The sequence below is a fragment of the Nerophis lumbriciformis genome, linkage group LG13, assembly GCF_033978685.3.
Source record: "Nerophis lumbriciformis linkage group LG13, RoL_Nlum_v2.1, whole genome shotgun sequence".
NCBI lineage: Eukaryota > Metazoa > Chordata > Actinopteri > Syngnathiformes > Syngnathidae > Nerophis > Nerophis lumbriciformis.
The window spans coordinates 29,857,613-29,870,761 of record NC_084560.2 but is presented as its reverse complement, the minus strand read 5'-3'; the positions used below and the strand labels follow the sequence as shown (position 1 = coordinate 29,870,761).

The window sequence follows — 13,149 nt, the reverse complement described above, 5'->3', positions numbered from 1 at the left end:
GCTCTAGCAACACTGTACAGTGCCCTGTCCCCTGACCTGAAGGCTGCGTCGCGGGCCCTGAGGAGTGTGCGGACCTGGCTGGTCATCCAGGGTTTCTTGTTGGGGTAAACCCGGATGGTATTTTCCACAGTCACATTCCCGATGCAGAACTTTATGTAGTCCAGCACCGTTCCTGTGGCTGTCTCCAGCTCCTGTTGTTGGAAGAGGTCCCAGTCTGTGTGTTGGAAGCAGTCCTGAAGTTTGGGGAGTGCATCGTCAGGCCAGGTCATAACAGTCTTTGTGATAGGCCTGGCCTGGCGTCTGATGGGGGTGTAGGTAGGAGAGAGCAGGAGGGAAAGATGGTCTGACTGTCCAAGCTGGGGGAGGGGTGTAGCTCTGTACGCGTGCTTTATGTTGGTATACACGTGGTCCAGGGTGTTCTTGCCCCTTGTAGAACACTTCACGTGCTGGTAGAACTTAGGGAGTACAGTCTTCAGATTGGCCTTATTAAAATCCCCTGCTATGATATGAACACCGTCGGGGTGGGCCCGCTGCTGTTCGTTGACGGTGTTCAGCAGAAGAGAGAGCGCTGTGTTTACTTTGGCGTCCGGTGGAATATACACAGCCGTGATGATAACAACAGACAGCTCTCTCGGGAGAAAAAAAGGCCGACATCTAAAAGACATGTACTCCACGTCCGGGCAACAGTGCTGTTCAGTGATTGTCCCGTTGTTGCACCAGTTCTCATGCACGTAGATACAGAGCCCCCCTCCTCTGCTCTTACCGGAGTCCTTAGTTCTGTCCCGGCGGAGCAGAGTGCGTCCGGCTAGCTGCATGCTAGCATCGGGTATTTCCGGGTGAAGCCAGGTTTCGGTGATAATCATAGCACAACAGTCCCGAACATAGCGGTTTCCAGCAAGTTGTAACTCCAGGTCGTCCATCTTCTGTACAAGGGATCTGGCATTAGAGAGGAACAGGCTCGGTAGAGGTGGCTTGTGGGGTTGTTTCCTAAGCCTGAGCAAGACGCCGGACCTGCGGCCACGCTTCTGCTTCCTCTCCCTCCTCCGTCTACGCCGTCTCCCAGACCCGACAACAAACCACGGAGAGCCCTGTGCTCTCGCTATGTCATCTGGGATGTTGTGCTCGTGGTGAAAGTCGCTCGAAACAGATATCTGGTGCAAGTTACCGATATCCAAGAGTGACTGGCGGGTGTACCGGGTGTTTGCAGTACAGGTGGTGCACAAAAGGAAAAAAAACATGAAGAAAAGAAGGAAGAAAGAGCACTGAAATGGAGAGCCGTAAGCCGCTGCGTCTGTGCGCGCCGCCATCTTGGATTTCAAGACAGCATAGAGGATCTTTGACTAGGGCTGTTTTGCAGTAGGTCCTTTTCAAAACAGCAACAAGCTCCTGTCATAGAGGATCTTTGACTAGTGTTTTTCTTTTTGACGATACATGATGTAGTAAATACTATGAATGGTCTTGATTGATAATTCAGCAAACAGTTAAGAAAATTTAAATCCTAGAATTATCTGCCATTTTCTTGGAAATTTAAAATAATGAACAGTGTAACAATTCATTGTCACACAGTGATTAATTACTCTAAAACTAAAAATGATAAAACCCCAATATAGGAATACTGTCAAAGTCTTGAGGCTAAAAGTGTGTTAAAATGAACCACTGATATGTTATCAGTAATTATACCTTGGATAACAAAGCGATACAAACCACTGAGTCGTTTAGGAAGTGAATTTTATTCAAATAAATAGCCACATAAATACACAATTCTTCGAAGGACATTCTTCCACAAACACACACACACACACAGTCAGTCAAGTAACAAATCAGGAAAAACAAACATGAAATACTTCGTCTTATCCAAAAAACATTTATCAAAAAAAGGTTCTGCGTCACGTAGTTTTTTCTTTTTTAGTGTTTCATTCGCGACGACAAACAAACGCTAGCAATAGGAATAAAGTGCAATCCTGCTTCTTCTTTTCACACAGAGCGAGGAGCATTGTGTGTGTGTGAGAGTGGGAGCTTGCACATTTATTGTTCATATAAAAAGGCACAAGGGTTGGTAATGAGTGCAAACGTATCGACACTGCAACATTTCCTACGTGGATCTTTGCACTAATATATTGCTACTGTAGGTTTATAATGTGACAGCCTGGGCTGTGCTACACTGTGACAACTCGCTTATGTTTCCATAGCGCTCTTCTTCGGCTCTTTGGTTGAAATAAAAACTACAATAAACATCTCGTACCTGTCAGCCTCCTATGTCAAACTATTGCACTATTGGCTCCTGATTATGCTTATTGCGCTACATTTCCATAGATCCGATATTCTGTAACTGTGGTACAAGCACCGCTGGTGGTACACAACCATGATCCAGTACTGTGGAAAAACCTAATTTGCAAAATTAGTAGCCACATGTTCAACGCTAAACCGTGACAGCAAATGGCAGTCGCAAAAATGGGATTATTCGTCGTTGATAGTGTTTTTTTAAGGTCTGGGAGAATTTGTCTGCCAACTCCTGTTTCCAAGCCATTGTTCTAATGAGGAAAAAAAAACCTTGTGTACCGCCAGCGGGACTCATAGCAGTTTGGGCACCAACCGAATAAAAGTTCTTTCTATGAGCCTGTGGATCAGTTTCCATTTCTTTGTCCACTGTTGGACAGACAAGGGCCGAGTAGGTGCGTCCTAATACTAAGTGGTAGTAGACTAAAACCAGCGTGTGCTGACTATGTGCTGGATGCAAGGTACCGGTAGTTGTGCTTTGCTGACAAAAAAAAAAGCCTAGTTCCTTCACTGTCGTCTTATGAGGTACAAAAAAAAGCAGCATTTGCACAGCTTGCACATTAATTATAATAAAAGGAAAAAGAGAGATCACAGTTTCATTTTATGAATAGTGTTAAAATTGCACGGCGCCAGTCAGGAGAGGCCAGAAGACACATAAAGATTTGTTTTGGTCCTCACTCCAGGGCGAAGAAGAAGAAGGAAAAAAGATGGTGCCTCCTTTCTTCATTCAAGTCTTATTATTGCTTCTCTGTGCAGAGTTTGGTTATTGCTCTTTTAGCTTATATGATATCAAAAGCTTAATGCTGTCCTCGTCTTCTTGTTCTTTATTTTTTAATGAGTGCTCTTCTTATTTGACCATCACGCAGCTGCTCAGTGGCTTCTGCATGTCAGGTTCCACCCTGGAGCCCACGCCCCATATGGCGGGGTTGTTGTTGTTCAAGTGTGCAACACCCGGCTGTTGAAAGCCCACGTGGTGATGATGATGGTGGTGATGGTGGACATGAGGGCTGATGTGCAGACGGGCCTCCAAGAGGTAAGCGGCGGAGGCCACGGGTGACATGGAGGAGGTTGTGGTGGTCTCCAGGCCTTGTTGCCAGAGGCCGTGCTGCAGGACCACCGGCGGAGCAGGCAGAGTGTGCTGAGGCTCGCTCTGGAGGAGGCAGGGGGCCTCCATTAGCGAGGATGGAGCGAATACTGAAGTAGGCGGAGGAGAGGACGGCTGCTGTTGGGACAGGAACAGCAGGGGATTCTGGGTAGGTCCTGCCTGAGTGGCCTGGACCTGAGGTTGGTGCGGCTGGTGCTGGATCTGCAGCATTCTGGGAAAAAAAAGAAACAAATTATCACTCTATGTACTTTTAGCAGAATTCAGAATACAACCAACATTGTTGGGAAACTAAAAAATTAGCTCCACGTTACGCTTTTTTGTGAGTGATGGAAAAGAGAAAACGTGATGATAACCATAGAACATGAAATGGAACATTGTACACCCTACACACGCCTGTGTTCGTGGTTGTTCAGTACAATATGGCGTCAGGTTTACATGAAAAGACTCATTCGTGTTGGGGAGCACGCGTTTGATTGTTTCAGCGTTGAATAGTGGGTTGCTTCTTTTTACACTTTTATAACAAATGAGAATGCTAAAAAGTGCAACGCGCAAAGTCTTTACGCGAAGCAACTTGAAACCTTTGATCTGATTAATGGTTAGCTTCTTTTGATGCGTGTCTAACAGTGTTTAAAGGTGAACTGCAAGTCTCATCTTCACCTGAACAGCACTTAGCTTCTTTTTACGCTTGTATGACAATTTACAATCTTTAATAAGGGTGCTGAAAAAAAATAGATTCACAGCGGAATCACAATAATTTTCAAAAATTGATTAAAAAAACAATCTTATACATTTTTTAAATTAGACTTGTTTTTACTTTTTATCGTAACAGTGGTCAGCTTCTTTTTACACTAGTATGACTAATGTTAGGCGGATCAGGCTTTTATGTGACTCACCGTTGCTGATGCAGCACTTCCTCCAGCATGCTGCGATGTTCGGATAGGGCGGGGCCCAGGGAACCACGGCTGCCCCGGTTACACGACGGGGGCGGAGCCACCTGCCTGGTCAAACCCTTGATCTTGTTCAATCCCAGGAGCCCTTTGGTGCGAGTGTTTTTCCTCAGTTGCTGGCGGAATGCTTTGAGGCCTGCCGACAGAGACATGGGAATGTTACACAATACCACCTTGTGATCCGCGGTCAGACATGAGACAGGGGATGAAAATTAGGCCGGAATTCACCGCGCTGCTCTGGTGGTACCTTGTGTCAGGGAGGTGTCAGAGGCTCTGCGACCCTCCTGGAAGCTGGCGGAAGGAAGGCTGCCCTGGACTTGGGGCAGGAGGTGAGAGGAGAGGGTCAGGGGGGTGCCGGCAGGCAGGAGGGCCCCCTCTTTGGCCCCGCAGGCCGTAGGTGTTGACATGTCCCCCGTAGGAGCCTGCATAGCGCGGGCGGGACTAGATGAGGACTTTAGACAGCCGTCGGACGAGGCGCCCTCGGATGGACTGACCATGATACCTGAAAGTAGAAATGGAAATTAAAATTAACTTGGAATTTTTAAAAATAAATGCACACACAAGTTGAGGCCTGGTGCGGCATATATCAATTCGCAAATATTTATTTAGCGGATGATAGAGAAATTTGATTGGTGTTAATACTGTAAGTGCAATGATTTTCCAGCTATGTCGTAACACCATTGCCTTTCTTTTGCTTTAGGAAAAATATGACGTAACCATAGAACAGGTAGAAAAAAATAAAATGTCACCCAGCCCAGCATTTTTCAAAGTACTATATAATCTATTAAATAAAATATTATAAAAACTAATTACTACTTTTCATATTTTTTAATCTTTGAAATATTGATGGGTAAGGTATGAGATTAAATAAGCTACTTCTTCCTACTCCTTTTCAAACACTTTGAGTTGTGCGGGTGTAAATAGGATTTTCTTCAATGTAACTTTATGTTGAAAATAAACATGACCATAATCAATATTATGTTCTTATCCTAGATGGCAGAATGGAGGTGACGACTACTTACATGGAGGGTTGCACTGGTGAAAGCGGGCGGAGTGGACCTCGGCCAGAGTGTGCCGGCGGGAGGTGGTGGCGGCGGGGGGCATCAGAGGGCTGAGACTTTCTACCGCCTCCTCCTCTTCCAGGTCTCGAGGTCGCACCTCCTCGCTTATGCTGGTCTCCAGCAGGCTGTTGGGCGAAATCGAGCGGTTCCACAGCAGGCGGTTGAGGCTGGCCTCCACCGGAGAGACCACACGCTGTAGGAAGACAGGAGGTGAGTAACTACATTAAACAGGGGTTTTACTAACTCAGTTCGCATGTATTGTCCTACTGCATTATGGTTTAGGATTCTGTTTAAGTCCCACCTTCCTGCATTGAACAACCTACCTCTTTCAGTGTGTAATTATTACTCAACATTTATCTAAACTTACTCTTTTATGGACTTAACAGCGCTTTATATTAATATCATATATATTGTGTAAAATATATGTAAAAATCAGTTTAAATTATATACATTTGGGGGGGCAAAGTATTTTAAAGTAATATAAAAATTATTTCCTCAAGAGATTGGTCTTCAATTTTTTGGAATTAATCAATGTACCAGCTGTTTCCTGGGTAAATGTGGATATTTATAGTTTTTTAGATCCAAATTTTCAACTATAAAAATACAAGAGTTAGCCAAATTAGTGAAAGGAAATCTTAGATTTATATTTTTTATCTGTAGCTTTAAATATTTATTAAATTAGGCCAAGGCATGCAAAATAATAATAATAATACCGGTAGCCTTTGTAATCTGTTGTTCTGTACTTACTTGGATCATTCCAACTTGATCGCATTCCATCTCAAAGTAGACGGGAGCAGCTTGAGACTTTTTGGTTGGAATCGAGAACGCCGCTGTTCTAAAGCCGTCACCAGACTTCATGACGATTTGCTGCAAATCAAAAAGACTTTTAGAAACAATTTTTTTATTTGGCTAAAAAAAAAAAGTCAGCTGGTTTGTTTATCGATGAAGCTTACATCCGCTCCGGTGGTGTCCGAGATGCTCCTGGGTCTTTGGATCCAGCTTCCACATTGCCTGCTGAGCTGCTGGTTGCGATGCTCTTTGACCCTCTCCAGAAGCAGGTAGTAGATGGCTGAGAAGTGATTGTAGCTGCTGCTCTGCAAAGACTGGAGGCCAAACAATAAGGTTAGCTTTGTCGCCACTGCTAAAGCGCTTTTTCTAGTTTTGTAAGTCTGGCTCACCTCGATGGTCCTCTGGCGATCAATCCCCAGGGTGTTCATGATGCCCAGCACGGGTTCACTGTAGTCCCCCAAGTTGGAGTTGTACTCTGTCAAGGAGTGGCTCAAAAACTGATTGGCGGCTGAGGGGTCTGCCAGCATCCAGCGGTGCTGCTTGATCTGGGCCACGGTGATCCTCTTAGCCGGGTCCACAACCAACATCTTTCGGATGAGGTTTTCACACTCTGGAGGGGATTGTTTGTGAGCAAGTTAGTTTTCTTTTTCTTTCACGAGAAATAATCAATGCTATCTGTAGTGTTAATTGCTAGCTACCTTGGGACATGAAGAAGGGGATTCTGAAGCGTCCCTCAGTGACTCTCTGCTTGAGTGCAGGAAGGCTGGGCCCGTCGAATGGAAGCGAGCCACACACCAGCACGTAAAGCACCACACCGAGGCTCTGTGGGGGCGGGGGAGGAATACACATGGCGTAAATATTACATATAACACATGTCTTGCTTAATTTTTTTTATAAGAGCTTACCCAAATGTCAAGTTGAGGGCCTTCATACTCCTTGCCCTCAAAAACCTCGGGGGCCGCATAAGGGGGGCTGCCGCACCATGTCGACAGAGGCTCTCCTGCGTTGTAGAAGTTGCCAAATCCAAAATCTACAAAATAACCACAGAACAAATGATTATGCAATTAAGACGACAACAAATATTCAAATTAATTTCCGAGCTTTAAAAATAAAAAAGCTATTAAACTTAATTACAACATTGGTTTTGCTGCTGCTGTGCAATATACAGCCGTCCCTCGTTTATTGTTGTTAATGGGGCTGCACATGAATAAATTAGTTTCCACAAAGTAGGACTCATTAATTATAATATCGTGTATTTTCATAGCTAAAGCATAACAACCTGTTTACCTTTACACTCTTTTAAACCAATATAGATGTTGCTTGAGGCTGAGTCAAACAGTGGCCACAATACTGAACAGCCCGCTCTGATTGGTGAGGTCTTCTCTAGTGGCCAATACTACAATACTATTGATATTTGTAGTTTATTTAGCCATGTTTATGCTTGAAAATGCCTACTTTAAGACCCAAAATTTGTAGGATATGCGTTAAAAAAATATTTCAAAAAAATCTGCAAATTGGTGAAGCCGCAATATTTGAGGACCGTATATGTTAAGGTGAGTTGGGTGTGGAAGGACACCTTTCGTCATGACCTCACTAAAGCTCTACTTTTTCGTCCTGTACTACTTTTCCCAGTTCAATATTCACGGCCCCACGTTAAATCATAGCTCGGCAGTAACTCGCTTGCTTGTTCTCTTGCGTGCCGGCGTAACTTCCTTGCATGCCACATGCTTACACGGCCAATTATCACACTTAATTAGCGCATAGACAGCGCAGCAATTAGACAGAGGCGGCAATCTTGAGGCTTTGCACATTCCTTTTATGGGAATGAAAGTGCAGTAAATGCCTGTTGACTCATATAGCGGAACGTACCGGCTAGCTTGATGTTCATGTTGGCGTCGAGCAGCAGGTTCTCGGTTTTGAGGTCACGGTGGACAATGTGGTGCTGGTGGCAGTAGTCGACCGCTGTGAGAATCTGCCAGAACTTCTTCCGCGCTTCGGCTTCACTCATGCGGCCGTTCGAGGTCAAGTGATCTGAAGTTGAGAAATGATGGTGAGATTGTTAGAAATCCCTTTGAAAACAAACAAAGCCATGAAAGTGGCGTAAGAGACTGTATCTTTGCAATCTGGGTCAATGGAAGCAATACCTGAGCATTGTTGCATAATCATATTTCAATGAAAAATGATTACAGCTTTTGTCAAAATGAACTGACATATTGAGGTCTCAGGTATTGTTACAAACATGCAGGAGTTTAACTAGATCCAAATAAAAACATTGACTTTTGTTCTGCACACAATAAAATTCAGAAAAAAATTAACAGCCCAACAGCCGTAATATCTCTGCATTTATACGAGTAGTAAAATTATCATAATAATCGATTAATCAGGTCTTGAAGCAATGGAGACGAAATGGAGTGCACTACATGGCTGCAACCAGCAGAGGCACTGTTGATTTAATCTTAACTAGTCTGTGGATGCTATGAAGTTAAACACCTTACATAGAAGAAAATACAGTATTGTATTTGTTAACGTGCTATTTGTCACAGTGCAGTCGTACTCACCGAACATCTCCCCATTCTTTGCATATTCTGTCACAATGTACAGCATGTCTTTAGTCTCCATGACCTAAAACGTAGAGAGAAAACAGAAAGAAACCCACTATTATTGGGATCATGTGGGGAAATAAAGTCAGCCAGTTTCATACAGAAAACCCGCAAAATTGGTCACAGCAGTACAAGTGATTTTTGTTTTAACCAGCAACTGTGTGAAATTCAATCACAATATTGAACAGATTGTGACTAACTCCAAAGTTCAGACATTGCTTAAAAAACATTACGAACAAAAGGTGTCTTTTCCAGGCGACTGAGGCTCTCTGCCTGTCATTAAGGAAGCCTGTCGGCCCAGTTCCAAAAAAGAGGGCCGTGTCGGATTTCCTGAATTTAATTTCTAAGAAACAGAAGTTTGCAGGCACTGCTCACATGGCCCAAGAATCTGCTTGTCGGCCAGCTGACATCATTCTCAACCTTTCCATCTCATCTTGGGAATCTATTTATCTACCACGGAGCTCAAATCAGCTGAGAGTGAAAGTTGCGCAACCACAGCATTTACATTTGTAACCGTAATGTTTGCCTTGTGTCCAACCGGAAGAATTTTAGATCATTCCCAATGATTTGAGTCGAAAGAGTAGACACATTTATATGCGAGAAGGAGCAGCACTTGAGGCGGGGGAGACGACGACATGTCACCTCAAGGTGCAGCTGACGTCACAGCAATAGAGATCTCGCAGAGCACATCAAGTGCTGCGGCGGTAAAGCAAAGAAGGCGTCTTGTGGTGCAAGTTTAAAGGCTAACACAGGGTCAGAGAGCAATGGAGGCTACGGTAGCTTCACTGACGTGCGACCCGGCGAGAAAATAACATGATGCGTATGTGATAGATTTGACAAGGTAGGGCTAAAAAGGCTGACTCACTCATTTTGTTTGTCATTGACATTCTAGACGAATCCATGAAACAATGTGTGAAACCAATGACTTATGCAAATATGCAGTTTATGTAATTGTTAGAGCCATAGACGGAGGATTTCGATCTCGCTAACCAGGTTTCGTGGAACAGTGAGAAAGCACAAAAAAGACATTGTGTCATGAGAAAAAAAGCAATCCTGTATTATACAAGGATAACATTGTAATCGTACAATATGCCAAAAGTTGCAATGCTTAGGAAAACTTAGGGGTATATAGTTGTGACACTACAAAAAATAAGTTATGTCACAAGAATAAACTTTATTTAATATTACTAAATTAAAGTAGAAAACTTGCGAGACAAAATGTTTTTAATTTTACAATGAAAAAGAAAACCTTAAAATGTTACACGAATCTTAGATACTATGAGAAGAGTAAAGTTGTAATACTACGGGAAAAAATTTGTAAAAGTACAAAAAAATATAAATTAAAAAAAGTGTACAACAAGAACTACCCGGTAAGTTGAAATATTACAAGAATAATTCTACCCGGAAAAAAACTGTAATTTTGTGCAGTTGTTTACTGTCGCCGTATGTTGTGTGGTTTGGTTGCCAGACGCGTGACACACAGAGCCAGCTGAGCCAATCCTCTCTTAATTCACCAATTTGATTATCTTAGAGGGGGAGGCCTTCACGTGACGGGCAGACACATTGCACATGCAACAGACGCTAATCGGACTTAACGCTAAGCACTGTCAACCAACGTGATCCCCGCAACCCCTTTCTTGCAAACTCCACAACTTATATAACCATTGTTTGACAAAAAAACAGCATTTTATGGATGCACTGTTCAATGCACTCATTGACACAACATTGGGTGTTACACTTAATCTTTAAAAACGCATACACACACATTAGAGGTCAAAGGGGATTGCACTAAGCTAGTGTGGTCTCTGAATCAGCAAATGACCGCACGGGTCGAGTGACTTAAGATACAACACACTGGACAATTAAGGACAAGGTTGTGCAGAAATACAACACTTTCTCACGTTGTTCTTGCACTTTCTAGTTAAGCTGCAATAATAATAAGTATGTACACATAAACACACACCTGATAGAGTTTGATGATGTGAGGATGGTTGAGCAGCTTCATAATCTGCACTTCCCTGTAGATTTTCTCTAAATTAGACGGGTTTAGTCGTGTTTTGTCGATAATCTTTATAGCCACCTGAGGAGAAACAATGGCATTTCGTTTAAAAATGTATTCAAATACATGTATTAGAAGGAGAAGGTAGGCACTTACCTGTGTTTTTGTGACTTTGTGTTTGGCCAGTTTCACCACCGCAAAGTTTCCTTTGCCTAGTGTGCGGATGATTTCGTAGAAGCCCACCTGCAGGGGCCTTGCCTGGAGACCGAAGCTGGGCTGGGGCCCCCGGCTGATCTCTGACATGATCACCATGGTGCACCAAAGGCAGGAGAATGGGGCGATTGGACTAAAGTAAACATGAGATAAAGGTACAATGATTCTTGCATGCTTTTTACAAGATAGTAACAAGTTTTTCATCCAACATTGGGCACAAGGACAAGCAATTTTTGAAGTAACAAACAATATACGTAATAATTCATATCAGCAGAAGATGAACGTGTGGATATTTATACTGCACACTGCTTCGCTGTTTAAATCGCATTGTTAGATGCGTGACATAGAAAATAGCACAGATACAAGTGTAAGTTGGCAAGACATTAGTCAGAAAACATACAATATATAACTAAGAAAATAGCATATGTTTAAGCATATATATAAGGCACTTAAATATACAAATAAACAACACAGTGTTAAGCCACCAGAAGCTTTGCAGCCTAATTCCGATAAGGATATGTAAGCATCTTTTCTTTCTTGCATTTTTTTTTTGCTCACGTAGCATGTATTGTATTTAAAGGTATATACATATATGGAAAGATTTGGCGAGGATGCTGCTGTGACATTTTAGTTTCCCTGCAGCATATCAAGCTATTTAACAGAGGACAAAAGCTGGGAATATAGCACCCTTTTAGGGACAATAACATTACCGTATACGAGCAAGATGAACTGTCCAGTGCTTTGCAAAAGTCTTGAACCACCACTAGAGTTTTTGTGGTTTTAAAGACCTGTTATATTCACATTGTTACATATGACATAGAATAACAGTAAATACCAGCACATATGCAACTTATTATGATTTAGAATGAAAAAGTAATTAGTTAATTGATTTTAACCATAAGCAAAAGCTGTCACTAAAAGAAAATTAGACATAAAAGTATTAAAATGTATTATGTATAACTTAAATATACGGGCAATAATTCACATAAGTAGAAGTTGAAAGTGTGTATGTATGAGATTTGTTGTTTAATTGTCATAATCGGTACATATTTGACATAGTAAAATTGCATCACATTACATACTGTATATTTATCTATTGAAAAGAAGGCACAAGTTGAGAAAATAGCACATTTCAAGCAAGTATGACACTAAAATATGCATAGAAACACGTTATAGAGGCAATTTACATGAATAAATAATGAGAGAGTGGAACTAGCTAATGTCATGTCCTTTAACTCCCATCATTACATGTATGATACAATGCAACCGTAAATTACCTTTTGTTCACATTATTACATATATGACACAGCAAAACACAGTAAATAGCAGCATTACATTATCAAGCAATTTAATTTAATTGGAAACAGCTTGAGTAACTACAATAAATACCTAAATACATTTATTAGATAGTAGAGGCTGTTTTGTTCCAATAAAGAGGCATGAGAATAGCTGCTAATACAACCAAGGTGAGACTTTAGCACAGTACTGTAAATAAATGTGTATTATTATAATGTGGTGAAAGTTAGCTAGCATGATTGAACCTTTATACTGTACAATAAAGTTGAGCTAGCATGGTTCAAGCTAAATACACTTGACGCCCGTATAGTGACAGAAAGTGAAAATTAAATAAAAATAGGAGTCTTACCTTACAAATTAGTGGACATAAACGTCCTTTTGTGATGCTTCTGAGAAGAAGAGCAAAACAAAGGAACCATTACACCGTCGTGTTGTTAAAAAAAATGAAAATACAAGCGGGAGAAAGTTTATCCTCTTCGCCTGGCTATACTGTGACTCGACCCGGGGCTGTGCTGCCACTGTGTGCCGGTGCTATCCGCCGGAATGCGGCTGTGAGAAAGCTCTGGCTCGGGGGAACTCCTCCTTCTATTCCGCCTCCTAACCCTCCTCCCCGGCCCTCCGCCATGACAAATTGATAGCCACCATATTAACGTCACACCAGCGTCAGAGCCCCCAGCTCAGTGCAGGCAAGGCCGGGCACGAGCGCAAGGCGCGGGTTGCCGGGGCAACAGCGAGGCCCGGTCTCCCGGTGACGTCAGTGCTGGTGAACGCGTTGCCGGGAGATGAGCGGGGTGACGTCAGTGGTGGAGATGTGTCACCACGTGATGTTTGAGCGCCAGCGAGAGGAAGCAACCGGTGAGGG

At 42.7% G+C, this 13,149-nt stretch overlaps 1 protein-coding gene across 1 annotated transcript; it reads right to left on the bottom strand.

Annotated features, from left to right (window-relative positions):
- Positions 1–1,711: 1,711 nt before the first annotated feature.
- sik1 (salt-inducible kinase 1) lies at positions 1,712–12,919 on the bottom strand. The gene is made up of 14 exons (XM_061971329.2): positions 12,637–12,919; positions 10,935–11,124; positions 10,743–10,859; positions 8,738–8,801; positions 8,049–8,210; positions 7,085–7,209; positions 6,878–7,001; positions 6,569–6,789; positions 6,344–6,493; positions 6,138–6,257; positions 5,352–5,583; positions 4,577–4,831; positions 4,276–4,465; positions 1,712–3,593 (listed from the first exon to the last, which is right to left on the bottom strand). Exons 2-14 carry the CDS (start codon positions 11,088–11,090, stop codon positions 3,125–3,127), a joined length of 2,385 nt encoding a protein of 794 aa, XP_061827313.1. The 5' UTR covers positions 11,091–11,124; positions 12,637–12,919; the 3' UTR covers positions 1,712–3,124.
- Between the last annotated feature and the right edge of the window lie 230 nt (positions 12,920–13,149).

What these genes read in the sequence shown, in the direction of transcription:
- sik1 (XM_061971329.2), bottom strand. Translation starts at nt 11,090, where the DNA reads ATGGTGATCATGTCAGAGATCAGCCGGGGGCCCCAGCCCAGCTTCGGT. An exon ending in CATGAACATCAAGCTAGCCG is followed by an intron (nt 7,210 to 8,048) that starts GTACGTTCCGCT and finishes GTTATTTTGTAG; the next exon opens with ATTTTGGATTTGGCAACTTC. An exon ending in GCCCTCAACTTGACATTTGG is followed by an intron (nt 7,002 to 7,084) that starts GTAAGCTCTTAT and finishes CCGCCCCCACAG; the next exon opens with AGCCTCGGTGTGGTGCTTTA.